This window comes from Curcuma longa, chromosome 5, assembly GCF_044706935.1.
Source record: "Curcuma longa cultivar G26 ecotype Majalengka, Jawa Barat chromosome 5, ITB_CL_G26_1.1, whole genome shotgun sequence".
NCBI lineage: Eukaryota > Viridiplantae > Streptophyta > Magnoliopsida > Zingiberales > Zingiberaceae > Curcuma > Curcuma longa.
In genome coordinates, this window is record NC_133865.1 from 7,444,931 (window position 1) to 7,472,516 (window position 27,586).

Consider the following 27,586-nt stretch of genomic DNA (forward strand, 5'->3'; position numbering starts at 1 on the left):
TTCACATAGCTATTTAAGAAGCATACCTTGCAAATAGTGCACTAACTCTTCTGAGACGCCAAAGACGTAGCATGTTGAAGAATCCATAAGAGCGGAGCTTATGAGGCAACAATTTGAGTGCAAGTTCGGAAGGGATAGTGGAAGCAACATCAAGAACAAACCAACTGGTTAAATATTTCCATGCTATTAGCTTAGGATTGTCAACGAGCAGATAAGTTGTTCTATCAAGGTAGGCCAAAAAGAAGGTTAAAATGATGTCAATGGCAAAGAAGGCATTGACGATATTGTCCACCAGGGCAAGATTTCCCTTTGCATGACCAAGGAATCCAAATTCGAATGGAGAAACCCAAGCAGAATAGATAACAAGAACAATCAAGAAAGTCTCCCATGCCCTGTGACAGAAATTCAAACATCAGAAATGTCTGCAATACAAAAGTCTCCAATCAATTATCTCCCAGATGTAGTATTCATGAAAAGGACGGCTGAGGTTCCTTATTTCCAGACAAGGATAATAAATCGTCATGAAAGAGAAAAGTAAAAGCAAAATCACCCCAACAAAAGATTTAGACATGTTTTTATATACATATAAAAAAAAGCCTTTTAGAACCGAGAAAAAAATAGAGACGAGCATTAAAGAAGTGTATATGCAATGGAAGAGTAGAAAATCAACATTTACGCATCTGAAAAATTGCACCTTAAAGACTAGGATCCTTAGCTTGAACTCCTAAATCTTTCGCACAATATCTTTACTAAATTATACAGATTAGGAGTTAGGAAAGAATACAATTCTTTACAAAAAAAAATGATGATGATAATAATAAAGCGTAAAAAGTTATTAAAAGAGAATCCCACATCAAATCCATCACCGAAGTTCCACAAGGAATATCGATCCAGAAGAAAGTTCGGATTTTTCAAGGGTTCATGACAAAAAAGGGTATACATGCAAGAGGGGAACAAAATCTGTTTGTGATATCAAGAAAGGCGAAGAACAAGAGAAAAAACCCCACAAGCTTTCCATCCAGAGCAAACCCCACAGCTCACAATCTCCAACGGCAAAAAAGAAGTCAGCCCTAGCAGCGGCAGAGGGAATAGAAGACCAGACCTGTATCGGCGATCGTAAGGCGAAACGATGAACCTCCGGAGCTTGACCCTGCGGTTGCTCCTGGCCCCTAGGGAGGGAAGAATCCCGCTGGAGAGGCTGTAATGGCTGCCGTCCCGCGAGATCTCCTTCTCCGCCTCGATGCCGCACATCATTGCCAACGGCATGTTGAACACCTTCGCCGTATGCCTATCCGCCATGGTCGCCAGTTCACGTTATCTCCGCCCCACACCCTCAGCTCCAACCGCTCCCCTTCCGAATTCAAAGCATCACAAGAATCTCGATTGGCGATGGCGACTGAGGCGTGAACAAGAGCAAAGAGAGCATCAAAAGCAAGACGGCACACGTTGTAACTGCTTCTCGTCCATATTTATAACGGCATGATCTGTCACATTCACTCCTGTTTTAATCTTCCCTCACCCTTTTTTGTTTTTACTAAATAATATTTCTTTTCCATTCCTCAAATATTTTCGAAATAATAATTTTAACCAAAGAAATTTATAAATTAAGGGCAATTTTTTGGCAAAAGTCTACGATAATTAAATAATACAATTTATAAAATAAAAATAATTTTATAAATGATAAAAATCAAAATAAATTCATTATTTATAAAACCATTATAGAGCGCTCCATTTATAATTAAAATTAAATTGACCTCTCTTAACGTGAACAGTCAAAAAAAAGTATTATATTATCTGATCTTCGATTGTGTAGAAATCTAATTACTAATTTTTACTTATCATAGAAGTTAGATCTAGCTTCTACACATTATAATAACAACTAACCTCTATAATAATAATTTTATATCATTTTAATTTTATTTTTTTAAATGATAATTTAATTAAAATAATATTTAAACAAATAAAATAAATGACAGAGATTCCATAACACTCACTATATTTTAAATAAATATTATTTAATCAAGATCGATCGAATAAAAACTAACACGTAGCTTCTACAATATGTTAGAAGTTAGCATCCTATTAATGTATAGAAGTTAGTTGTTAGCTCCTACGATGATAAATTTATATTATTTTTATTTTATTTCTATGAGTGATAATTTTATTAAAATAATATTTTAACGAGTAAAATAAACGATAAAATTTCCATAATATTTGTTACATTTCAAATATATATAATTTAATAATAATTGGATGGGTAGAAACTAGCACGTAGTTTTTATGATGTGTAGCGACTATATGTTAATTTCTATAACGTGTATATAAGGTAGTAGGTAGTTGCTATAAAAAAAATAGATGTATGGATATATAATTCGAATAGTTCATGTTAAATTGATTTTAATAAAAAATTAAATGTTCATCTGATTTTAATTAAAAAATATCATATTTAGCTTTACTCTTTAAAAAATTTATTATGAAAGTATTTCAGGATATCTTCACTAAAATTCATTTTTTTAACTTTCGGAAGAAAAATCAATTTATAAATTTTATGTATGCCAAAAAAAACTCACCTCATGCTATACGTCAACTCTCTTAGCATTAAATTTATCAAAAAAAAACTTTTTATTATAAAAAATAAAAAGAGTTGAACTATTATTTAAAATTAACAAAATGAAGCGTGCTAATTTTTTACAAGTTCAAACACATCACATTTAAAATATAGAATAAGACTTAATTAATTACCCAAACTTAACTAAGCTTATTAATTAATTATCTCGATATCTTTTAATTAAGTTATCACTTAAAAGGCTTATGTTTTATTGTGTTACTATTAATCTACACTTAACTACCATCAACCTCATCATATATTCATCTTTAACAACTTGGAATGATTAAAGTCAACACAGAGACAGTTTTGCTAGGATTTTGCAAAGTCAAAACTCAAAAAGCAGTTTAATTATGTATGATTATATATAATCGATCTTCAATGATCCACTGATGAAGGTCAACTCATAGAAGAAGAAGAAGAAAATAAAAACAAAATTTTGCCACTAATGGGATAGCATTAAAAACCATAATCTTGCCACTAATGGGATAACATAAAATAGCAAAGTTCATGTATGATATAATTAGAATCGGTCTTATATTAAATAACATGTGTAAATCATCTTATATTAAATATTAGATACATCATTCGATCTACTTTCCATCGATAATAAGATAAAGAGGAATCATATATGGAGAGGGCAATATTTAATTTAACCATTTAAAAAAATAACTTGAATTTATTTCTTACATTAATAAAATTTATAGTTATTATTATGACCACATTTTCCTTTGCCGACATTATGTTTTAATCTTTTCCACCGAGTGAATATTCGAAATATTTTTCAATTAAAAAAAACAATTGTAAAATTTTATCGAGTTAACAAATTTCAACAAAAAGTCAACCAATAATATTTAATGATCACGTTGAAATTTAATACTCGGAGGGTACATCATGCACACGGAAAGTCAAAGCCTATGATATTTTGTCAAGTACGCATGGGCATCTTAGCAACTTATTCATAAGTCAACTGTTAACCAATCAATTAATTAGACAAATATTTTATTTTACAATAATTTTAATCTCGAAAATAGCACGCCTGTTATTATTATTATTATTATTATTTATTATCATTTACTCATCGAGATCAACTTGTTGTAATATTTATGAGTGCCACGTTCTTTTGATTGGACCTGATAAATATATATATTTAATAAAGATAAATTTGTTTACAAAAATGATTTTACTATAAGAAATAATTTTACAAAAATATATCTACAAGGGAAAAGAAGCGTGCTAGATTCAAGGTAATCGGTCAAAGCCATCAAATCAAATCCAAGAAGAGGGACTCAATATTGTGGGCACGCGATGTTGGATTTTCGGTGGTTAAATTGTCGTTGCCATTTAGATTTGGGTCCCTCAATAATTCAACCATAACTTTGCTATTCTAGTTTTGTTTGACTTGTTATGTTGTTCGCCCCCACCAATTATGTTTCGAGGTCCCTATCCTACCTTTGTATGACTAGTAGGCCTACTCTTGTACTTAGGGGTGGAAATTTAGTTTTGAACATCTAGTTTTGTTTGACTTGTTACTCGTTATGTTGTTCATCCCCATCAATTATGTTTTCGGAGTCCCTATCCTACCTTTTCATAACTAGTAGGCCTATTCAGAGACGAATCTTCTCAAGGGCTATCATAGGCTCTAGTTCACCCCCAAAGATTTTTTTTATCTATTGTAAAAAAATTTTCACTATTAAATTATTACACATTGATTCTTTTTATAAAATTTTTTTTACTTAGTCCACCCCTTCCACACCCAAAGTCCAGCCCACCTCCTTTTCCATCCGTCCCTGGACCTATTCTTGTACTTAGGGGTGGAAAGTTTCGAGCATCACCAAACTACATCTTTATTTGTTTTTTATTTATTTTATGCTCGATCTATAAGCTGGGCCAGGGCTCTCTATTGGGCTGGATCCTTTGGGCCGAATGGCCCGCTACCTCATCAAGTGGGTTCCCATCCCATCATTCTGCTTTAGGCATATGAATTGTTGCTCAGATTCTGTAATCTGTACTATATATAGCAAGTCAACGGTATGAGAGATAAGTGATGGATAGATTCTTTGGCTTCCGGATTACTAAATTATTATTTATTGTTCACTGTGACTCTGTGAGATTCCATTCTAGATCTTGATAAGGTGGTGCAAGTGTTGTAACACTCCTTAATTCGACATGTAGAACTAGGCGAGTAGTGGATCGACAATTCAAAGGGGCTTGCGAGAGAGACAAGAGAAGTGGACTTATAATATTCTATTGCGAAATCCAATATCAAAACTAACAAGATTCTTTATCTTGTACAAAGCAAAGCAAAGCGAAGAATATTATTAATGTCTAAGGATTTGATTTGGAATCTATTCTTTGGGAGGGACGAATTAAGAGGAGTTGACAAAACGAAATAGGCATCAAGGATTTTAATTTCCAAATAGTAGGGCGCACACTGGCTAAAGCGGCAGGGAGAGAACAAACTAATTAATTCTCGTAGCTAGGGCAAACTTTCCACTCGACCCGAACCAATAAAAATAAAGCTAATGAAAAGGACTGCACTGCTCATAAAAGTCTCTACTCTTTTCTCCAAGTGAAAGGATATTTCAGACCATCCCGCATATATATTGTTGAATAATCTTTGTTAGAGATATTATAGAAATATATTGAATTAAAAATTATAATATTTTAAATTTGATTTATCTATCAAGATGACATAAGCTGATAATCTTAGGTTGTGAAGCAGTAAGGATGGAGTGTTTGATTGATTGTTAATTAGTTGTTTAGAAGACTGAGCTATCTTATATAGCCGAGTCCGAGTCCTCGAGTCTGAGTCATCGAGTCTGAGTCATCGAGTTTGAGTCGTCAAGTTCGAGTAATCGAGTCTGAGTCCTTGAGTCATTAAGTCTGAGTCATTGAGTCTGAGTTCTCGAGTTCGAGTCCAAGTTCGAGTCACTGAGTCCAAGTCATCGAGTCTGAGTCCCTGAGTCCTTGAGTTCGAGTTCCTGAGTTCGAGTCCCCGAGTTTGAGCTGAGGTATGGGTTCAACGCGGTTTCCTTAAAATAGATTTGCCACACCTTCGACAGTGCTTTGAGGCTGTTGTGGGTTATTTATTTCCCGTGATACAATGACAAATCGCGAATCTCCACCAAGCACCGGTGGTCATGATGAACTAAGATAGTACCTGAAGGCTATCACGGGTGGATCTGCCGAGCGAATGTATAACAAAGAGACAGATAGTGAGAGAACAAAAGTGGATGAAGATTATTTTTTCTTGCACTAACTTGCTAAAGATCATTGCCGCATCTTTTATAGGAGCTCCAACCTTAGACAACATTAAATGGTCAATTAATGATCATTTACTGTCTTTATTCACTCAGATCAAAACATCAACTATAGTTGGTCATTTTGTTTGAGAGGTTACGAATACACTATTAACATTAGTTAATGCATCCGCTATGCAATTGAGCAGTAAAATATTGATTCATTCTCTGAATAAATTTTGTCTTAATCGGTCTGATATTTGACACATGTAAGTCATGTTTGCACACATGCAAGTCAACTTGGTTCAATACAATCTAAACCTTGGATTTGCATCTCCAGGCACCCATGCGTGTGAGAGAGAGCTTCTCCTTATATATTTGTTCACAATACACGTGCATATGATTCAATATAAACCAACAATAAGACTATGAAGTGAGACTAAAAAATCCATGCACAATGAAGTCTTCTTCTCATCCACCATTTATTGTTTCCATTCAATTCCAACATATATACCTCAAATTTCTTTCTTTTTCCTAACTAAATATCCCTCATTCCTTCCCCTCTAATAATCTCACTTGATTTAACTAATGCACATTTTGCAAAATTAATCATGCTATAAACAAGCTACAAGTGTGTGCTAAAGATGCATGAGGTCAAGGTTATTAACAAGGAATAAACATGGAGTTAAGTAATGACAATTGGGAATTAAATTAGAGAAGAATACATATCTTGTTTGGTTGAATTCCTACTCCACTTCTTCACAAGCATTAATTATATTCTCCCTTTCCTCTTATATTCTCAAGTCACTTCTTGCCATACATGCTTTGGATCTCAAGCATGGTGTGCTCACGGATTCTCAAAGCTTCACTTCTTTTTCTTATTTAAGTAGCGAATATCATCTTGCCTTATCAGGTGCTCCTTGTCCCTCACTCTTTCTAGTTTCTACTCCAATGAGCCCATTTAGGTGTAAGTAGACATATAGAGTCAGAATCTATATAGTTGACTCTCAGCTAGTGGGATAAGACTTAATTATTATATATTATTGTTTTCATATCGTGTTTAACTTAGCTCGCAGGGCCAAGACTTTGCCGTTTAGCCTAACACATAGGGTTGAGTCAAGCTTGACAAAACCTATTATTCGACGGATAGTGTTTAGGGTCCAATCATTTCACACTACTACAACGATCGTATATAAGCTTTCGTGATAAAAGTTTAGTGAATATAGTGACGACATTATCTAGCTCTTAAATATCTTCTCAAATAGAACTTTTTTAATGAGCAACTAGACCCTCTAAAACTAAAACTAAATTATTTTCTAATCAGTTTTGAATTATATAAACAAACAAACAAAATAATCCTAGAGGATGCCCACTTCTAGTTTTTGGTGGTTGGATATATTCTGATTCTCACTGCTTATTCACGTGTTCCATGTCTTCTCGCTATAAGTAGAGCAGCCTGCTGTCAACACTTACAACTACAACATCAAGAAATGTATCGTGGAAGCTCCTCTTACTCTTCTGGTAACTGCTGAATTAGGGTTCTTCATCATCATTAGAAACTAGCTAGGTCTGATCCTGACCTTCATTAACAAAATTAAATGCAGGTGGCAGAGGTGCAACAAGGAGGCAGTATGAGTACGGGAGGACATACGTTGTGAGGCCCAAGGGGAGACACCAAGCCACCATTGTCTGGCTTCATGGTTTAGGTGATAATGGAGCAAGGTAACATCTATATATCATCATGCATCAATTATTATGAAAATTCAGGCTCAGTTCAGTTCCTTTCACAGAAAACATTTCCTAAAGCTTTTTTCAGCATTTAGTGCAATAAAAAAAAAATCCTCATCTGCACATATTCCTAGTATTGATATCCTAAAGCAAACATTTTGTTCTCTGTCTTCAGCAAAAGGATTGGAATATAATTAACAAGTGGAGAATGAGAATGAGAATGTCATTGCACTCACTGCACAGTTCTAGTTCTAGGGAATAACTTTGATCCCTGTCCAACCCATGCAAATCAAATTCCGACACTCAGGAAAATGAGTTTATGCCTCACCTTTTAAGTTTCTAGCTCAAAGTGTCCTTCCCCATCGAGCTATGCATGACTAACTATTTCTGATACAAGTTTTAGTAAAGAAATGATCAGGTTCATCATTCATGACATGCATGAGTTTTCTACTTGCCTTTGCAGCTGGTCTCAGCTCCTGGAAAATCTTCCTCTCCCGAATGTAAGTTCTGAATGTGTTTTCTTCGTTTGTGTCCTCCTGCATCAGCTTCAATTGTGGCACTGTTTCAGATCAAGTGGATATGCCCTACAGCTCCTACTCGGCCTGTTGCTGTTTTTGGTGGATTTCCCTGCACGGCCTGTAACACTCTACTCTAGCTCAAGAGATTTGGCCGGCCAACCCATTTGTGCTTTTACCTGATCAGACGACGATGTGTTCCTCGCAGGGTTCAACGTCTGGGACATGGCACAGGATGGCCCTGATGATGCTGAGGGAATTGAAGCTACAGCCACGCACATCGCGAATCTTTTGTCATCTGAGCCACCTGATGGTGTGTGTTTTTCTTGTCGATCAATCGAAGCAATAACGAATTTGCATTACTATAAAGTGATTTGTCTTAAGAATGAACTCCAAACACAACTGTTGCAGCAAAACTCGGCATTGGGGGTTTCAGTATGGGTGCTGCGACTGCTCTGTACTCTGCTACTTGCTTTGCATATGGAAGATTTGGAAATGGAGCTCTTTACCCCATAAACCTCAGTTCCATTGTAAGCCTTAGCGGTTGGCTTCCATGTTCAAGGTTTGTTCTACTTTTTGAGGACAGATCTTCTATAAATTTTCAAGTTACTAATTTGATATTAGAACCTAAAGCTTAAGATCTAGATGTTCATGTAGGAGCTTGAAGAGTAAGATGGAAAGCTCCCAAGAAGCCACAAGGAGAGCTGCCTTCTTGCCAATTTTGATCTGCCATGGAAGAGGTAAATAGATCACAAGCCATCTTTACTCACCTCTAATTCTTAAAAAAAAAGTTATTGATCATTATTTTGAATCATCAATCTACAACCTGAACAAGCAGGGGATGGAGTAGTTCCCTACAAACAAGGTGAAAAATCTGCAGAGATGTTAAGGATGTCTGGCTTTGGAAATCTTACATTTAAGGCATACAATGGGTAACATTTCTGTTTCTTTAGCAATGCTTCAGTTCAATGTGTTAAATCCTAGTTTCAAAACATTACCTCAAACAAATTATTGTCAAAACAACATAATTGCTGTACTAGTTAGCTTTGCTTAACCAAGTAACTGGCACTTGCAGAGTTGAACACTATACAGTGCCTGAAGAGATGGATGCTGTCGGCAAGTGGCTCGCGGCAAGGCTGCGGCTCGACGGCTCTCGTTAGCCTTTCAATGGCATTCTCAATAAGATTTTATCAAGCCAGAAGAAATAAGGATCTTTCAGTGTTTTAAGAACTATGTAAGGGAGTGAGAGTGATGAGTTACTGTGTGGTTAGGCTTATATAAGCACTGCTAAGCTTGGTTTCTCCTTGGTAGTATGATGCTTGTTGTTGTAGTGTTGTCTTTCTACTGAATGATGAGAGTTCTATTGGTTGCGTATAACTTTGTTTTAACAAGATCTTAAAAAAACACTACTTCAGGTAAAGGATAGATAAAAAAATTGAGAAGGATTAACAAAGATCATATGCTAAAAGTCTCACTTACATACCTATGAATCTTCTTGCCAAACTTCCTGTCACATAGCAAACCAGAAGCAGAGTTCGCGCTCGTCATTGTCACTGGAACTAACTCTAGGGAGAGATCCCGCATGGTCTAGAACAATTCAACTCTTCAACACAATCCTCGCTTTTGAAGTAGCCTTAAATCACTGCGTTCCAAGAAATGCAGTCTCTCCTCGGCATACTGTCGAACATCTTCCGCGCTTGGCATGCATGGCAACTTGGCTGGGTGGGAAAAATAATGAAAATTTCAGTATACCATATATACTACACGATATACTCTGTTCATATCAAAAGCTTTAATATATTAAAATTTTTGATACGGTATTTTACTGTATTGAACTTATATGAGATTTATTATTTTTTTATATATACTAAAATATTAAATAAATTTTTTTATATATTATTTTAGAATTTGATATCATTCCTTAACATATGGTATTGAATTTTAAAATTTATTGTGACGTTGGATTTCGAGTATACTGTGATTTAAGATGATTTTTTAATTTAAAATTACTGTAATTTAAAATTAAGGAAGAAATAAGTTTCAAACAAAATATTTATGATTATTATGTTTATAATAAATTTTAAATTTTATTTATATGGTATAATAATTTAAAGTCATTTATTATTTTTATTTGATAAATAATTATAAGCCAAATCTCATTGGTCCTTTTTATTTCTTTTATATTTACTTCTTAACCCAAATCAATTTATCATTGTTCCTATTTATGTTTGCTATATTATATAAGAGCATATTTATCTTTGATATCAAAATAATTAACGACGGAATTAAAATATTTGTCGCTAATTAACAATGAAATATTAAATATCTATTGCTAAATTTCTTTAAATTTTGGCAAAACACTCGATTTTTACATTTTGTCTGTTTATATTTATATAATCAAATAATACACCATCCAAAACGATGATTTTCATAATGTATTCACATTCATAATACAACATATTCAATCCATATAACAACAACATAATTTAAGTAATACAAACACAAACAATACAATTGTATCAAATCCACAAGTCACAAATCTACAACCCATTCACAATTCCACATATTCACAAACAACATAACATACACTAAAAACGATATATATCAAAATCAATCCAACAAGTTTTTCAAATTCAATTCTTACATATCAAATCCAATCCAACAAAGATGAATATCTCAAATTCGACAAAGATCCAACCATTTATACCTACATGTACTTTCACGATATCTTTATCATAGAAAACTATATTTGTACATTTATAATGATTACATAGACAACGTAATTCAGCACCATTCATACATATGCTTGATAACTCTTAGCAAATTTCACAAACTCAACTCCAGTATAATATTCATTTCGGATAAATTTATTTTCTAATCTATTGTACATCCAAACTTTATTCATATACATTGTAATCCTTTGAAATAAATTTTTTTTATGGAGATTAAATGTGTAAAACTAAGCATGCAAATAGTTTAAACTTATTCTTAACCACTTAAACTTAAACTAAACATTAAGTTTGAATTTGTCCTTATATATTTGTTTAACGTCTATTTAATCTATATATAGTTCATGCATTAAAATTGTATATAGAGAAACAATTTTGAAACTTTTCAACTAAACTAATGCCATTAACACTATTGGGATACAATCAAAAACACACATTGGAAATACATGAAAAATATCATGAGTTTATAAGATATAAGATATCTTCATTAGTATGAGACTTTTTACGTAGAACTCAAAAATAAAACAATGAGAACTTAGGCATCAAGATACAATGTGTAATCCTCAACCAGAAATCAAAATAATGATTCTTCACAGCCTACTTAACTCGCTATCAAGCTAGGGTCGAGCTCACGGTGGGGGTCGAGTTCGTAGTGGGGGCCGAACTCACTGTCGAATTTGTTCGTGGTCAGCCATGCTCGCGGAGGTCTACCAAAGGTTGAGCTTATGGACAAGGTTGAGGTTGGGCCTCAGATCGCGACCTACCAAGCTGTCGGCCAAGGTTGAGGTCGGGCCTTAGATCTCGGCCACCAGGTTCCTGAACAGGATTGGGCCGGGCCTTTAATCACAACCGATAAGCTACCGGGCAAGCTTCTTGATAGGGCTAAGGTTGGGTCTCAGATTGCAGTCGACCAAGCTGCCAACTAGTAGGTTTGAGGTCGAGTCTCATCTTGTGGTCGGGTTTCAGCTTATGGTCGATCAAGGATGCCCTAGTCGAGGCCGTGCCAAATAGAGACCCAGGCTTAACATCAGAGAAAGATAAGGGGTCAAGAGGGGAGAGGAGCGTATTAGAGATCACGAAGAAGAGGCAGAAATGTCGGAGCTTGGAGAGGAGAGGAATGCCGGAGCTTGGAGAGGAGAGAAATGTTGGAGATCGCAAAGAAGGGGGGAACGCTGAAGAAGAAAGAGGTTGGCTTGCGAACAGGGAAAAAAGTTAGTCAAAAACTCTAAAAGAGCAAAAATAATGACGGAAGTATTTTCCGTCGCTAAAATAGCGATAAAAATTTAGCAACGAAAATAAACTTCCATCACTAAAATACAAAATAACGATGGAGGTTTAATTCCATCACTAAATTAATTATGAAATTAAATTTCCATCGCTAAATGTTGTTGTTCTTATATATAATGCAATTTGGGTGGATAATTGGACAAATATATATTTTTTCTTTTATAATTTTGGTATATCAAAAATATCAAAAACAGTAAAAAATTGAACAATTTTGGTATGAACATACGGTATGAAATTTAATCATATTGAAATTTTGATACTATATTGGTATATATTTTTTAAAAATTAAATTTTTGATATGATATATAATGTGATATAAAATTTTTGGTACGGTTATTCAGTATACCACCCCTAGACTCAACGAGATGAGGATATTCATGGTGTTGATTATTGTGTTGAATCCAAATTATGATCACAAGCACATGGACCTCCATTCAAGACGACGGGCGCTATCTAGGTCGTCTCGCATGCAAAGGCAACAAAAATTTTGACATCTGGGTCAGCGGGGGCGACTCAACAGAGTTGTGAGCTAAAACCCTCAAGCTTATTTGATAAAATAATCAAGTCAAATCAAATCGAATCTAAAATAAATTAAATGGAATGATTGTTCAAGTTTGACTTTATTTTTTATGAGCTTTAACTTAGTTTAAGCTGGGCTCAAACTAGATTTATTTATATGTCATCAAATTTTTAATTCAAATTTGCATGATTGTTTAAAATTTTTTACTTTTAAGTTTATTTACTTCATTATTAAGTTTGAAATATAAATTTATTTTTTTTTATTTTAAAAGTTTCTTTGTTTATTTAACATGTTAATAAAAATTTTATTGATGAATATGATTCATGAATATTATTCGCGAATATTATTCATGAATATTATTTATGATATTAACGAGTTAAACATATATACATTCAAATTTATTTGTTTAATTTAATAAATTATTTAAATTTATTTATTTAATTAATTTTGTGCATATTGAATGAATATAAATAAGTTCTTACCAAATTGAATATCAAACTTATTCGTTTAATTTAACGAGTTATTTAAGTTTGTTCATTTAATTAATCTTATGCATATTGAATGAATATAAATAAGCTCTTACCAAATTGAATGTCAAACTTATTCATAGATATTTGATTTATTTATAGTTGTACGATCAAAGAGGTGGCTCAGAGACAATGAAATCGATCTTAAGCTACTCGATCCACTGGTGCAGAGAAATAAACAAAGGCTCCATTTGCCATATACTTCACTTCCCTATAAATTGCTACAAATATGTTTAGCAATTGCTGCTTTGATATATGTTTTTAAAAATTGTGTCCATCTTTTTTAATCCCGTTGAAATTAAACATGACTGATGAAGAGAATAATTTGGATATATTAGCGGCACTTATACAACCATAAATTGGCAGTGAGGAAGAGATTGATTGTTGCCTTCTACGTCGTGACCAACTGTAGGTTTCTTGATTTATCTCCTCATAGATGGTCGTGTGACTGACCATGTGGGACCGCTAAGGTGACGGATTCCACCTTTTTGCAGAAGAGGAAGAAATTGATTGTTGGATGCGGATCAGGATTGCCTTCGGGCCGTTGATATCTCAAAAGAAAAATATTAAAAGGGGCCAAGACGGCGAGACCTCCTGAATGTTCAAGCCAGATCTTAGAAATAGAGAAAAGAATAACAAATAGATGAGATAAGTAAAATCATGTATTATCTTATATAGGGGGACAACAATGAAAAATTATCTCATCTTTTCTCAGAGAATGACACAACTATTTTGTAATAACCGTAACTATCGCATATCCATGAAGTCTAAGATCTTCACGTATTCAGGCTCGAGTTTTGCTCGGGCACTTAGGATGCTCGAGAGCGCAACCCACTAAAGTGCTCAAGGTGTTCCAGAGCGCAATCCACCCAAACACTCGATCGGACTTGACAATCGACATTCGAGTCTACTCAGATCATCTTAAATCAGCTCATGATCATCTTAGATCAGGCCACTTGACAAGATCAGCAGGTATCAGTGCTCGACAATTGACTGGTCTGTCTTAGATGACTCAACACGGTGACTTAGCTTGACTGACTACTCGAGACGGGACCACGTAGGCGCAGCAACACTCGTATCATTCTTGTTTGATCGCAGATGACAAAGTGGAAGAAGACGATCGAATTAAGAAGAGGTCATGAACATCTGTTCCTAGCTAGCAAGACATTCTTGTCAGCTTCTTGTGAAGTCAAACTAAAACCATGAAAACAAAAACAGTAATTTTTCAATAATTTGACCATCTGCAACATAAACCAAAACTGAACACCTCAAAAGCGATCAATATTCCAACCATTTCCGCAGACTGAGGAACCCAACGCCTCAAATCAATCAAGCGTACGTTTTCCAGGCTAAAGATAACGATCCATATCCGATATATATATTTATATAGATATATGTTGCCGACAAAGAATAAACACGAAGGATCGATGTTGCCAATATTCAACACCAAACGCTGCATAATTAAAGCTGGAAACACGACTGACATTAATGATGTGTCATATCGATCGCTTTCATAGACGATCGTTCCTCAAAGCTAACAACCTTCCAAAATATATAGTTTATTTGACGACTGTGTATACATACATACATACATATATAGTCTTAATTTTTTTGCTATATATATATACTTCCAAAAGCAAAACTATATATCAACTATAAGTTTGAGTGGCACATTAATATTGTAGAATAATTCCCCCAAACCAATTAAGTTTGTATCGATCTCAATTCTCAAAGGATCGGATGAGTTTCAGTGGCTGGTCGTCATCAGTATCCCAAACCAAGTTTATTTCATACCGGGGAGTGTAATCCTGCAGCAAATTAAAAGGTCATTCATTAATTTCAAGGTTTATTAATTTACTGAATTACTAACTTCTTTTTTTGTTTAAACAAACTCGATCTATATACCTCTAATTTTCCGACGAGCTCCTCCGCCGATGGAGCGGAGATGATGATGCGCCGAGCAGCCTCGCTTATGAACCCTTCCGCGACGGCCATGTCGATAAACAGCAGTAGAGAATCATAAAAACCTTCCACATTTAGCAGCCCGACCTGCCAACCATTTGCAAATATATAGAACATATATAGAATAAAATCTTACATTAATCGATCGACTTTAGTACATACCGGTTTCTTGTGAATCCCTAACTGAGCCCATGTAATGACTTCGAGTAGTTCTTCGAGTGTTCCATATCCACCTATACAACAAGAACAACAACATCATCGATCAATATCTATCCACCTTAAAGGACGGTTAATTCATCATCAAGGAGATCAAAGAAGAATTAATCATTAATGAACACTAAACCAGGCAGTGCAATGAAGGCATCTGCTCGGCGTGCCATCTCGGCTTTTCGCTCGTGCCGATCCGTCACAGTTATCACTTCTCCGACAGCCTGATCGTCGGTTAACTGCAATATAATTAATTCGATCGATGAGGCATAGATGCCACTACTGTTTGAGACCAAAACAAGAATCCCAGCTTAATTCTTGCAAGTTGACCATGAATTAAGAGAGAGAGAGCTGCTAATTTGAAACAATGACCACAAAGGAAAGAGCATAGATGCCGAAGAACAAACTGAAATGAAAAGGAATTTGAATTCTGACACCATCCTTTCCGTCCAACAACATTAAAAAACAAGATTCTGTAAATTTTTTTTTTCAAGGAATATGTGGAACGTTGCTTCATATTTAATTTTGACTAAAAAGACAATTACTTTTGGAATATAGTATCTCTTTTAAAAAAGAGACTACCAGTTGGAGCATTTTCAATGGACAAATGAAAGAAATTAAGAATGCAAACAAGATTTTGCAACCCTGCAAAATTTAACATATGTATCATTAATTTCTGATGTTCGGATCAGAAATGAACAAGCTTAATAATTAAAAGCCAGGAAATTAAATTAAATTAAATTACCTCACTCGGCAGCAAATTAGACTTTGTGATCACCCTGCACAAAAGAAAAACAAACTAATTAAAAGAAATTTATGAAACCCTTAAACCAAGAGATCTATTGCTAGCTAGCTAGCATCACCATCAAATTAACAAAGAGAGAACAAGAATTAGAGAAAGAATATAAATACCCTAGAACATGACGACCACCATCATGCACTGCATGAGAAAGAAGCCCCATCAATCCAATGCTCCCTCCTCCGTACACCAAATCAATGCCACTCTTCACCTACATGATATAAAACCATGCATATATAGCTATCACTCACTCGACCAAACAATCATGATGCTAGCTTCACAATAGAATAGCTAGATCATAAACTCAAACTTTCGTTCAGAAACAAAAACCACCAGCTTGATCAGTAAATTGAAACCCGTAGTTACTCAATATATTCTGCAGATATCGTTAGGTACATGTGTTACGTTAACTATATGTTGAATGATTCTGAAAGAAATTAAACTGGAAAAAAGTGAGTTACCAATTCATTTCCGAGCTCCACGGCAGCCTGCTGGTAGCTTGCCTTCTTCCCCGGTTGACTTCCACAGAAGACACATATCCTCTTAAACCTCGATCTCTTCTCCTCCTTCCCTTTCTCTCCCTCCATCACCCACCTTGATTATATTCTCAGTAGGTTTAGGTTTAGGTTTATCTCGATCGCCCCGCACTATTTATAGGAGGTAGGCGAAGAGGAAGAGAACAAGAAAAGAAGGAAAAAAGATGGAAAATTAATAGTATGCATTTAAAGCTGCTGTCGGGGGCTAAATCTAATGAAGAAAGGTGTAGATTTTGTAATGGATCTGACGGCGGATCACGTTTGCATTGTTGACTAATGAGCGCGAACAGTGGCGGTTGGTAGCGGTCTAACGTGGCGGGTATCACTATTATTATTATATATCTCTCTCCGTATTATTCATATGTCGGCCGTTATTAGTTGATTAAAAAATAAAACCGGTTTCATTATTATTATTATTAAAAAGCATTATTATTTCTTCTGCTGCCACGTGTAAGCTCATATCTTACAATTAAATATTAAACATTTATGAGTCAGTTTTTTATGTCTAATTTAAAATTAATTTTTAAGATTAGCAAATAAATTTAAGACATTTAAAAGTTGGTATGTCTAATTTACAGAATCTTCATATTAAAATTGAGAATATTTGTAAATAGGAGTTTTTTATGTGAAATATTTATATAAAAAATAAAACTAGAAAAAAGGAATATTCTTACGTGGAATATTCTCACGGATCAAAATTTTGCGTAATGAAACAAAATGACCAGAAGCTCAAGCAAACATCTGAAGTTGACGATGGCTTCCAGTTCGACCGCCGTGGCGGCGGCCGAGTCACAGCCCAGCGCCGGCGGCCGGGGGCGTCACCGTCCGGGCCTGAAGCTCCTCCTCCCACTGTTCTTCTCCTTATTCCTCAACGTTTTCTTCGCCAGCTACCTGTTCCTCTCCTTCCACCAGCCGGCCCCCGGCTGGGCCCGCTACGCCGCCACGGAGGCCGAGACCGCCGCCGCCGCCGCCACCGGATGCTCCGGCCACGGACGCGCCTTCGTTCTCCGCGGTGAAACCCCGGTATGCGAATGCGAAGCCTGTTACGCTGGCGACGACTGCTCCTGGCCGGTGCTCGACTGCGCCGTCGACGCCGACGGGTAATTTAATCGTGAATTTTTCTAATTTAATCAATCATTGAAAGTCGATGAATATTTAGGAATTCACTATTTCCACAGAGAGGATTCTCTCTTCCTGGAGCCATTTTGGAAGCAGCACGCAGCTGGAAGCTCTGTGGTGTTGCCGGGATGGCATTCCATGAATTCCAGAAACAGCCACAGCGATCATCTCCGGCGAGATAGAGAGACACATTCATCTCCTTCACAAAGCGGCTTCCAATGCAATGATCGACGGAAAGTTCATCGTCTTCGGTTCTCGGTCGGCGGAGCTCCTCGATGCCCTGGCTCACGCTGTCTCTGCCAACGACAACTCCTCAACTCCACCAACTGTTGTCGAGCATGTTACTTCGCCAAATGCTCGAGATGGGGCACTAGTGAAAGAAGGCGATGGTAGATCGCCGGTGATCTTTGACCGTTCTTACTATTGGCCTCATTATTACCCGATTGCGGCGCCGGCAGATGAAGGCATTATGCTGTTTAGCATCTCCAAGATCACGGGCCACGCCGGCATTGGATTCTGGTAGGTTCAGTCTTCACCCGATCGCTTTTCAATGCGACTCTGTTTTTAGTAATCAACAAAATGAAGAACTGATTCAAAGAAATCCAGAGACATGCAAATAAACTGCAAGTAGAAATCCAATGACATAAACTGGTTTTTGTGCTGTGCTTTCACTTTCTATGCAGGTGGGCAGCAATAAAAGATGAGAAAATATACCAGAGAGCTGCAGAATATATGTCTTCGAATGCCATGGTTGTTTCTCCTGACACCCAACTAAGAGTTCTAAAGCTAATCAAAGTGATGATATCGGAGAAAGGAGGAGGAGACATCTTCAAATTTGGTTACAGTTCTCTGAAGGCAAGGTGGAACCAATTGCATAAGCTCGTCGCAACTTCTGAACGTTTCTCGCTTCGTCCATTCTCTCCTAACTATTGTAGCTATTTCAAAAAGGTCCGAGATCCTACTCCAGGTAACTGACACAATGCAGTTTCATGTCTTCGTAACAAGGATTACTGAAGCAACTGTTAGAGTTTTTGACACTCTTAAAATGCAGCTTATGCTTGGTTGAAGTGTGAGATGGATGAAGATAAGGACTGTCAAGCTGTTCTTAGGAAATTCGGCATTGTATCGGGTTCTGGTAAGTTGTTTGAAGGAGATAACCGCTACACTCGCCTAAACCTCTGCATGGCAAATGACCACTTTGATTTGCTCATGATGAGAATGGAAGCTATGGTCTCTAAGGAATGGATTTCCTCCTCATGAGGCCAGGGAAAATCAGAATAAAATTCAAGTTTGTGTACATGTATTGTTTTAAGCTAAAACTTGAACTTAATTACCTTTTGAACTATAGTTTGTTTGATGGAATAAGTAAATGCTACAGCAAAACTTTGCATTCTTCAAATGTTCATGGAATTATGTAGAATTCTGAAAAGGTTGCTCTGTTTTTCCAACTACACTACATTGAAACTTAATTTTAACAATCTAGATAATTCTGCAAATGACATTTTATTTTCTTTAAGAATTATACATGCTGATTTTGAGAAAACATAACATGGTTATTTGATGTAGATTAGTGAATTGTTTTTAAGAAACACAATGCACAACAGAAACTCTGGTTCCACAAACACAATAAAACATTCATCATGCCAAATGGAACTCTAATGAAAAATTTCTTCTGAAGGAACATCATAACTACCAAAAGATGAACCTGATTTTCCTTGAAAACCCAAACTTCAGGTTTGTGTAAGTACAAATTCTGCATACCTTTTCAACTCTGAATACCAGCTTCAGGTCTCCCAAAGCCTCCTATTGAATCTCCTCAGACATGCAGAAGCCAAACAAATATTTCAATAATTGACTTCTTTATTTTTCATCAAGTAATTGTTCCAAGCACATTGAGAAGAGATGGGCCTCCAAACCACAGTTCTTAACCTCAATTCTCCTTTTAGTCCTTGTAAGATGAATTTCTTTTGTGTAGCAACAAATACATTCTGTATTCCTTGAAACATGTACAATGGTAAATCTTCTGTATGTTTCCATAGTAAACAGAGCTGAGGTAAGTCTTCTGCTGCTTCCCCAAGAACTGTATGCCAGCAGACACAGGATGTCAGTTCAATTCTATGACAGATTCTACTACATTTTGATAACCCAACTTGATCCATGTTCCTTTACTATATGATTTTCTACTATCGTATCGAGCATTTTCTTAGAAGCCCTTTCATTTCCCGTTCTGTTATAAGCAGATGCCAGTGCTAAGTAGCTCTTTGCACTTCCAGGCTCCAGCATCTGCAGTTTTCGTGCTGCAACTCTGCCTATGTCTACGCTCCCATGCAGTGAACATGCATTAAGAAGAGTTGACCAAGCAACAGAATTTGCTGGAAAAGGCATGCTTCCCAACAGATCATTAGCTTCCTTCACCATGCCAGCTCTTCCCAGCAAATCTACTACACAAACATAATGATCCAAACTTGGTTCTATGCCGTATTTCCTCCTCATTGAGTTAAAATAATCCAACCCTTCAGTAACCAAGCCACCATGGCTGCAACTGGTGAATATAGCAGTAAAGGTGTTCGCATTAAACAAACCAGAATCTAACGCCTTCTTTGCCAAATTCAGGGCTTTTCGAGCATCCCCATTTTGCCCAAAACCTTGTATCACTGAGTTCCATGAAACCACATCTTTGTTCGGCAATTCATCAAACACTTCCTCCATTTCTCTCATCAGTCCGCAGTTGGCATACATGGTGACCAAGGCGTTGGAAACAAAAGTATTATATGGGTATAGACTGATTTTGTAAACGCAAGAATGTATCTGCCTTCCAAATTCGAGCATTGCATGAGTAGCACATGCAGATAAGACTATGCTGCACGTTGAAGAATTGGGCTTACTCTCCGGGTATAATCTTGACAAAGAAAGGAATAGATTTGGAACTTCTAATCCACGATGAGATTCAAGTAAACCAGACATCATAATGTTCCATGAAAGGGTATCCTTCTCTTTCATCGAGTTGAAGATCTCAAAAGCTTGATGTATTAACAAGTTGTGGGTGTAACAGTCCATCATGATGTTCCATGAAGCCAAATCCTTCCACTTCATCCTGCCAAAGACATGCTCTGCATCGATCAAGCAGCCCAATTTCGCATATGCATCCACCAAAGCATTCTGAACAAAGATGCAACATTTCGCTTCCAAGTCCAAAATCTTCACTATCAAACAGTGGAACTGCCTCACAGATACGAGAGATTTCAAGGAAGCACAAGACTTGAGCAGAAGGCTAAAAGTATGAGAATTGGGTGCCACTTTCGACTTGGAGAAGTCGCCGTAGGAGTCCGTGAACAGCTTCACGGCTTGGACAGGCTCATCGTTCTGAGCGTAGCAACAGATCATGGCTGTCCAAGCGAACACATTGCGGTGGCGTGAAGGAATCGAATCGAACAGCCGTCGCGCTTCCCTGAGGCGACCTGACCTCCCCATCCCGCTGATCATCGACGTGTACGACCTGGCATTCTTGCGAGGCATTCTGGAGAAGAATTCCAAGGAGTAATCCAATCGTCCGGAGTCGATAAGGACGGAGAGCATCGCGTTGTACGCGACCAGGTTTCTGTGGGGCATTTGGTCGAACAGCTCCAAGGCCTTGTCGACGTCACCGGACTTGCCGTGCGCGGTGATCGACTTCGTCTGAGAGACCGTGATGGACCAAGAGGCGTTGCTTCTGGGTAGCAGGCGGCGTGCGATCTCGCAAGGTCCCGCCGGAGCGCGAGACCACGCTTCCCATAACGCCGGAGGGAGACGGCGTGCTCTTTTGACATGGAGCCTCTCCAAGTTTGAAAATGACCAAAAACAGAAATATCAAGCCGCTAAGTTTTCTCAATTTGCTCCCCCTAATTTTGAAATTACCAAAAACAGTATTATAACAAACTTAATTTAACTCGGTTCAATTTCAAACTGCGAGGGCGCAGCAGCAACTGCTTCTATGAAGGAGGGGTATTTAAGTCATTTCGGCGATCAAATGTCTTCTTCATCTATTCTCTCTCTCTCCCGTCCAACATTTGCGAGCTACGACTGCGTTTGCTTCCGCGAAAACCCCGAGCCCTCGGGTCGATTCTGATGCCGTCCCAGCTCCGTCGCCTCCTCAGGCCCTAGTCATACGCCTGCAGGAAGAAGGTGAAGGAAGTGGACAAGGAGGAGAGGGACAATATTGAAAGAATTAGGGCTGATCCCGGGCGGATGATTCATGGTACTGCATCGCTGACCTCCTTTCTAGTTTTTCGATGTCCAGTTCGGTCCTTTTGTTCACGCTACTTCGGCTGTTCTTTCGGTAAATCGGGATGGAGGGTAGGGCATCTTTGGCTCGTACCGGTTGTTGAATAAGCGGGCCGGTAAATTCTGGATTTACATCGTCACACTAAGTCATGTTGAATATTGTGATTTAGTGCAAGAAAAACGCGCCTGTTATGTTCTTTCCTTTTGTTTCTTTGCTTCTTATGGGTAAGAACTTGCCGGCTTAAGGATTGCACGTTCAGAGTGTTAAGGTAAATGAGGAAGTTCGAGGGGACTAAAGTTCTATATTCGGATTACTAAAGTTCCGAATTTGGAATTTTTGAAACTGATGGTATTGAATCGCCAATCTTTTTCAGTTTTCTTCGTCACATAGGCTTTGTCCTGCCTTATCAATTCATTCTGATCGATGAATAATCGGACTGTGTTTCCTTCTTTGTATCTCAATTCTCTGGTTACTGTGACGGAAGCGAGAAGAAAAGGGATAAATTTGAGAAATATGAAATGAGATCTGCTGCGTACTCAAGGTAAGGAGGAGCATACTTACGTCCTTCTAGTTCCTCCATTTTCCCTTTTTCAAATAAGTAGGAATTGGATGGAAAGAACCTTAAGTCTAATAAGCACAATGCTTCCTTTCAATTCTGTCCGAGTAAATGAGTTGAGTGAAAGTCACTATCTCCCAAGTGGCAAGTACCTGGTTATTAGGGTGTTGAAACTTGTTACTTGAGGTATCCCTATGATAGCTGTTGGCTTGGATAGGTACGATGGGATGTCCCTGGAAGAAAATTCCCCTTCTGTTGGCTTCCTCTAGATTTCTGTGCTGTACGAAGTAAATCCTTGCTTGAAGTAGAACTTTGCTATTTTTAACAGTTCTTTTCTTTTTATTATATTTCATGATTTTAACCTAGTTGTTTACAGGCAAGCCCAGACAATATTATTGTAGGTTCTCATGTGTGGATTGAAGATCCAGGTGTGGCTTGGATTGATGGTGAGGTATTTCAGATTAGTCGTCATCAGGTCCATGTGCGCACAACTAATGGAAAAACGGTATGTTGCACAAAGAATTGACCAAGTATCACTATAATTTTCCAAATGTTTAATTTTTCTACCTTTTTTACTTCCTAAAATCTTTTATCACTGCATCTTTACAATTTATTGTTTGTTGCTCAATGGTTAAGTTATAGAGAAATGTTTAGGTAAGGCCATATGGTTAAAATGTAGGGTATCTATTACATGTCTTTGTATGTCCATTTTTTTTACTTAATACTAGGGTGGCAACAAGAATAAAAAAAAAGGCAGCTTGGTGTATGAAGCTCCCGCCAATGCAGAGTTCTGGGAAAGAGTTGAATCACATTGGGTCTATTGTACGCAATCTTACCTTCATTGTAAGAGGCTATTTTTGCGACTCGAACCCGTGACCATAAGGTCACATGACAACAACTTTACTGTTACGCCAAGACTCCCCTTCAGTCCAAGAATCTCAAAGGAAAATATGGAATTATTAATTTTCTCACATTCAGTCCAAGAAAGAGAAAAGGAGGATGGTCAAAGAGAGTGAGTGACTTAATTATTTTTGATTTTCTAATCAAAAGTGAAATTGGTGACAATTGAATATACACTGTAGCATATGAAAGAGAGAATGTTTCCAACAGCTCTTGATTTTTATTTTCGATTTTTTTAAATATGTTTTTCTTATTTTTGTGAAAATCAAACGTCTTCTATGATTTTATTTTCATCATACAGTAACATCAAAAAGTTTTTTTTCTTTTTATTTTATTTTTCTAAAATCATGAAACTTGCAAAAAATTTTGAAGAATGAAAGACTAAGTCTAATATCTACTTCAAAATCGGAAAATGAGATGGTGTTGGAAGAGAGAGAGAAACAAATTTACACTAAATCATGCGCCCAATAGAAAAAGGATAGATGTGAGATAGAGGAAATTGATGATGAAATAAAGAACAATACTTCAGTTTGAGAGATAGGATAACTGGAGCAAAGTCGAAGGTGAGTACACTGATGCAATTCAACTTTGCTATATCATGAAATTGATATTATATCTTGCACAAGGGGAGACATTTCACTGCAATAATGATGAAATTTGTTAAAGATATGAGTTATTTTAGATAATCTTTTCGATTTTCTGAAAGTAACATATTATTTTATATCTGGAACTGGTTATTTTTCGTGGATTGATTTTCTTTATAAGTGCGTCTATCCTATTTAGAATGGGTAAACATCCACATCAACATCTCACAGCCCACTGATGATTTCTTTGAGTCTGAATCTGATTGACTTCTCATTTCTAAAAGTCCACATATTAGTTTTAGATGGTGGAATCAGAAACTTAGTGGTTGTTGTTCAATGGTGTGAGAGGGTTCATAAAGGTTTGTCTTTTCTAAAATTGGACAAGTTAAACACTGTGCTTTAATTTCACACGTGATTTGTTGTTATTAGTTTATGCTCAAATTCTCCAATTGATTGGCAATTGGTATGGATATTATCTTTGATATTCAGGGTAGAAATAGAAGTTGGTTGCTAATTTTCTTCTAATGATGCACTCAATATTTGCACCAAGGTTGTGGCAAATATCTCGAAGGTATTTCCTAAAGATACAGAAGCTCCACCCGGAGGAGTAGATGACATGACAAAATTATCATATCTGCATGAACCTGGGGTTTTGCAAAACCTGGCCACACGCTATGAGCTTAACGAAATCTATGTAAGCTACTTCTTTGATACATGGTAAATGCTTCCCAACAGAGAAATGGAATATTAGAGTTCTTCATAACTCCACATTGTCTGAACTTTACAGACATACACTGGTAATATCCTGATTGCAGTGAACCCATTTCAAAGGTTGCCGCATCTATATGACACCCATATGATGGAACAATACAAAGGAGCAACATTTGGGGAGCTGAGCCCCCATGTTTTTGCTGTTGCTGATGTTGCTTATAGGTTATTTTAGTTCTACTTCTAAGGTACGATTACTTTTCCGTTTTCTGACTTGTTCTTTATGATAAGGAAACAGGGCAATGATTAATGAAGGAAAAAGTAACTCCATCTTGGTCAGTGGTGAAAGTGGTGCTGGTAAAACTGAAACAACAAAACTGCTTATGAGATATCTGGCATATTTAGGTGGACGGTCAGCAATTGAAGGACGGACTGTCGAACAACAAGTTTTGGAGGTAAGACAATTAAAACAATTTACTGTCTCTTTCTAGAGAGAATAAATGAATATCCAAATTGAGTGGTCCTCGATTATTTTTGTTAGTCCAATCCAGTTCTCGAGGCTTTTGGGAATGCAAAAACTGTTCGGAACAACAACTCTAGGTAAGACTTGTATATTTTCTTTATATTTACTTACTCCAATGTCAGATTATGATTTTTTTTTTCCAAAAATATCTAGCATCTGTTGCACCACCATATCATCTTTTGCCGGAAGTAATTTCTTCTTTGCAGTTTAGATTTGTATATTATATCCATCTAGCTAATTGAGTTTATTTCTCTGTGACATTACAATAAGCCGTTTTGGTAAGTTTGTTGAGATCCAATTTGACAAAAATGGGAGAATATCTGGTGCTGCTATTAGAACCTACTTGCTTGAAAGATCTCGTGTCTGCCAAATTAATGATCCTGAGAGAAACTATCACTGCTTTTACCTTCTATGTGCTGCTCCTCATGAGGTATGCTCTCTATGGTTCTGAACTCATCAATGTAATGCTATTAGAACCTTGCCTTTTTTGGCCAGTCCCTCTTTCTGCTGAAGTTATTTTTTGTATACATGGAATGTTAATAATTTTGACAGGATATCAAAAAGTATAACTTGGGAAGCCCAAACTCATTCCACTATCTAAATCAGTCCAAATGTGTTAAATTGGACGGTGTTGATGATGTCGAAGAGTATATTGCCATTAGAAGGGCTATGGATATAGTTGGAATAAGTGAGCAAGAACAGGTATATAAATATTGTCAATCTTGAGGAATTTTAATTGTTTGGAATTTTTTTTGTTCACTATTTTTTTACTAAAGAGACAATTCTCAAGGTTTCCCTTGTTTTTTAGTCGACAATGTTAAGGATTTTGTACACATCAATGAGGAACTTTGGTGATTGTTTTAGGAGGCAATCTTCAGGGTTGTTGCTGCTATACTCCATCTCGGTAATGTTGATTTTGCAAAGGGACCAGAGATAGATTCATCTGTTATCAAGGATGAGAAATCAAGATTCCATCTAAACATGACAGCTCAACTCCTGATGTATGCCATAATTCTTATTTGCATAGTCGCTGGTATTCTTTTAACTAATAACATGTTTAGATTCTGCTATAATATGCTTATGGCAGGTGTGATGCCCAAGGTCTAGAAAATGCTTTGATTAAACGTGTCATGGTGACACCTGAAGAAATTATTACCAGAACTCTTGATCCTGCTTCTGCAATTGTTAGCAGAGACGGGCTAGCAAAAACCATTTATTCCCGCTTATTTGATTGGTAATGATAACTTCTGTTGTCTGCTGATATTCTGCTGTAAATTTTCTATTGAGCTGAGATATGATTTAACTCTGGATTGATATGTTACAGGTTGGTAGAAAAAATCAATGTATCAATTGGACAGGACCCAGATTCAAAACATTTGATTGGGGTACTTGATATTTATGGTTTTGAGAGTTTCAAATGTAATAGGTAAGCCATCACAGAAACACTGTTTTTAATTATCGGAAGTATCAACAACAACGAAGCTGATATTGCTCGTTCATGCACTTCGCTTGTGACAGTTTTGAACAGTTCTGCATCAATTTTACAAATGAAAAACTGCAACAACATTTCAATCAGGTTTACTCAAAACTTCTTGATACCTTGGAGATCCTTGAGTGGTGTGATTTGTTCTATAATGATTTGTACAGCATGTTTTCAAAATGGAGCAAGAGGAGTATACCAAGGAGGAAATTAACTGGAGCTACATTGAATTTATTGATAACCAAGATGTTCTGGACTTGATTGAGAAGGTACATGAAAAGTTAACATGATTGGCATTGTAGATGATCATTGAAGGGCTTTTGTTCTGACTTGTGCCTATTTACTGAATACTGATATCTAAGCAAAGCTTGAGGTTGAGACCACTTCAGGACTAAATTTTTTATCCAAATCAAGTTATATGTGTCATGATTAAAGGTCATCCATTAAGCTTTATTATCTTAGAAACATAACAAAAGCATTGCCACAAAATCATCACAAATACAAATTTAGATTACAAAATAAATCTCCTATATGTTAAAACTTGAACATATCTTATAAATACGGTCAAAGTTAATGTGTTGTAAATGTATAAATTCCAATTTGAGTTCAAGTTGGCATTAGACTTGTATTTTTGTTCAATCTCAACCCAAATTGATTTCAGGCCTTCTCTGGGCTATCTAGTTCTTGAGCTTTTATAAAGTAATAATGGCCTGGATGTAACTGATATTTTAATCATCATCTGTAATTGGCATATGATCAATTTCTTACCATATAATGAAATTTTTTTAGTATTGCTTT

At 36.5% G+C, this 27,586-nt stretch overlaps 4 protein-coding genes and 2 pseudogenes across 5 annotated transcripts; 3 read left to right on the forward strand and 3 right to left on the reverse strand.

Moving 5' to 3' along the window:
* Window positions 1–13: 13 nt before the first annotated feature.
* LOC141829793 (potassium channel AKT1-like) lies at window positions 14–1,372 on the reverse strand. The gene is made up of 2 exons (XM_074717301.1): window positions 1,103–1,372; window positions 14–392 (listed from the first exon to the last, which is right to left on the reverse strand). Exons 1-2 carry the CDS (start codon window positions 1,297–1,299, stop codon window positions 14–16), a joined length of 576 nt encoding a protein of 191 aa, XP_074573402.1. The 5' UTR covers window positions 1,300–1,372.
* A 5,965-nt stretch (window positions 1,373–7,337) lies between these two features.
* LOC141830193 (uncharacterized) lies at window positions 7,338–9,250 on the forward strand. 2 transcript variants are annotated; one of them, XM_074717677.1, is made up of 9 exons: window positions 7,338–7,368; window positions 7,452–7,569; window positions 8,039–8,075; window positions 8,144–8,213; window positions 8,299–8,403; window positions 8,502–8,652; window positions 8,748–8,830; window positions 8,929–9,022; window positions 9,166–9,250. In XM_074717677.1, the coding sequence occupies exons 1-9, from the start codon at window positions 7,338–7,340 to the stop codon at window positions 9,248–9,250; spliced, it is 774 nt and encodes a 257-aa protein (XP_074573778.1). The 2 variants fall into 2 exon arrangements, with proteins under 2 accessions (XP_074573778.1, XP_074573779.1); XM_074717678.1 differs by having other exon boundaries at window positions 7,461–7,569.
* A 5,581-nt stretch (window positions 9,251–14,831) lies between these two features.
* On the reverse strand, window positions 14,832–16,719 carry LOC141830192 (cytokinin riboside 5'-monophosphate phosphoribohydrolase LOG-like). Its single transcript, XM_074717676.1, has 7 exons — window positions 16,583–16,719; window positions 16,235–16,332; window positions 16,068–16,101; window positions 15,459–15,561; window positions 15,278–15,348; window positions 15,059–15,202; window positions 14,832–14,961 (listed from the first exon to the last, which is right to left on the reverse strand). The coding sequence occupies exons 1-7, from the start codon at window positions 16,706–16,708 to the stop codon at window positions 14,875–14,877; spliced, it is 663 nt and encodes a 220-aa protein (XP_074573777.1). The 5' UTR covers window positions 16,709–16,719; the 3' UTR covers window positions 14,832–14,874.
* A 655-nt stretch (window positions 16,720–17,374) lies between these two features.
* On the forward strand, window positions 17,375–19,175 carry LOC141829794 (tryptophan aminotransferase-related protein 4-like; annotated as a pseudogene).
* A 569-nt stretch (window positions 19,176–19,744) lies between these two features.
* Window positions 19,745–21,582, reverse strand: LOC141828840 (pentatricopeptide repeat-containing protein At5g08510-like; annotated as a pseudogene).
* A 335-nt stretch (window positions 21,583–21,917) lies between these two features.
* LOC141829795 (myosin-17-like) lies at window positions 21,918–27,078 on the forward strand. The gene is made up of 13 exons (XM_074717303.1): window positions 21,918–22,010; window positions 22,970–23,098; window positions 24,628–24,771; window positions 24,865–25,010; window positions 25,084–25,240; window positions 25,327–25,385; window positions 25,579–25,738; window positions 25,861–26,010; window positions 26,173–26,309; window positions 26,396–26,542; window positions 26,633–26,734; window positions 26,827–26,884; window positions 26,956–27,078. Exons 1-13 carry the CDS (start codon window positions 22,008–22,010, stop codon window positions 27,076–27,078), a joined length of 1,515 nt encoding a protein of 504 aa, XP_074573404.1. The 5' UTR covers window positions 21,918–22,007.
* The last annotated feature ends 508 nt before the right edge of the window (window positions 27,079–27,586 follow it).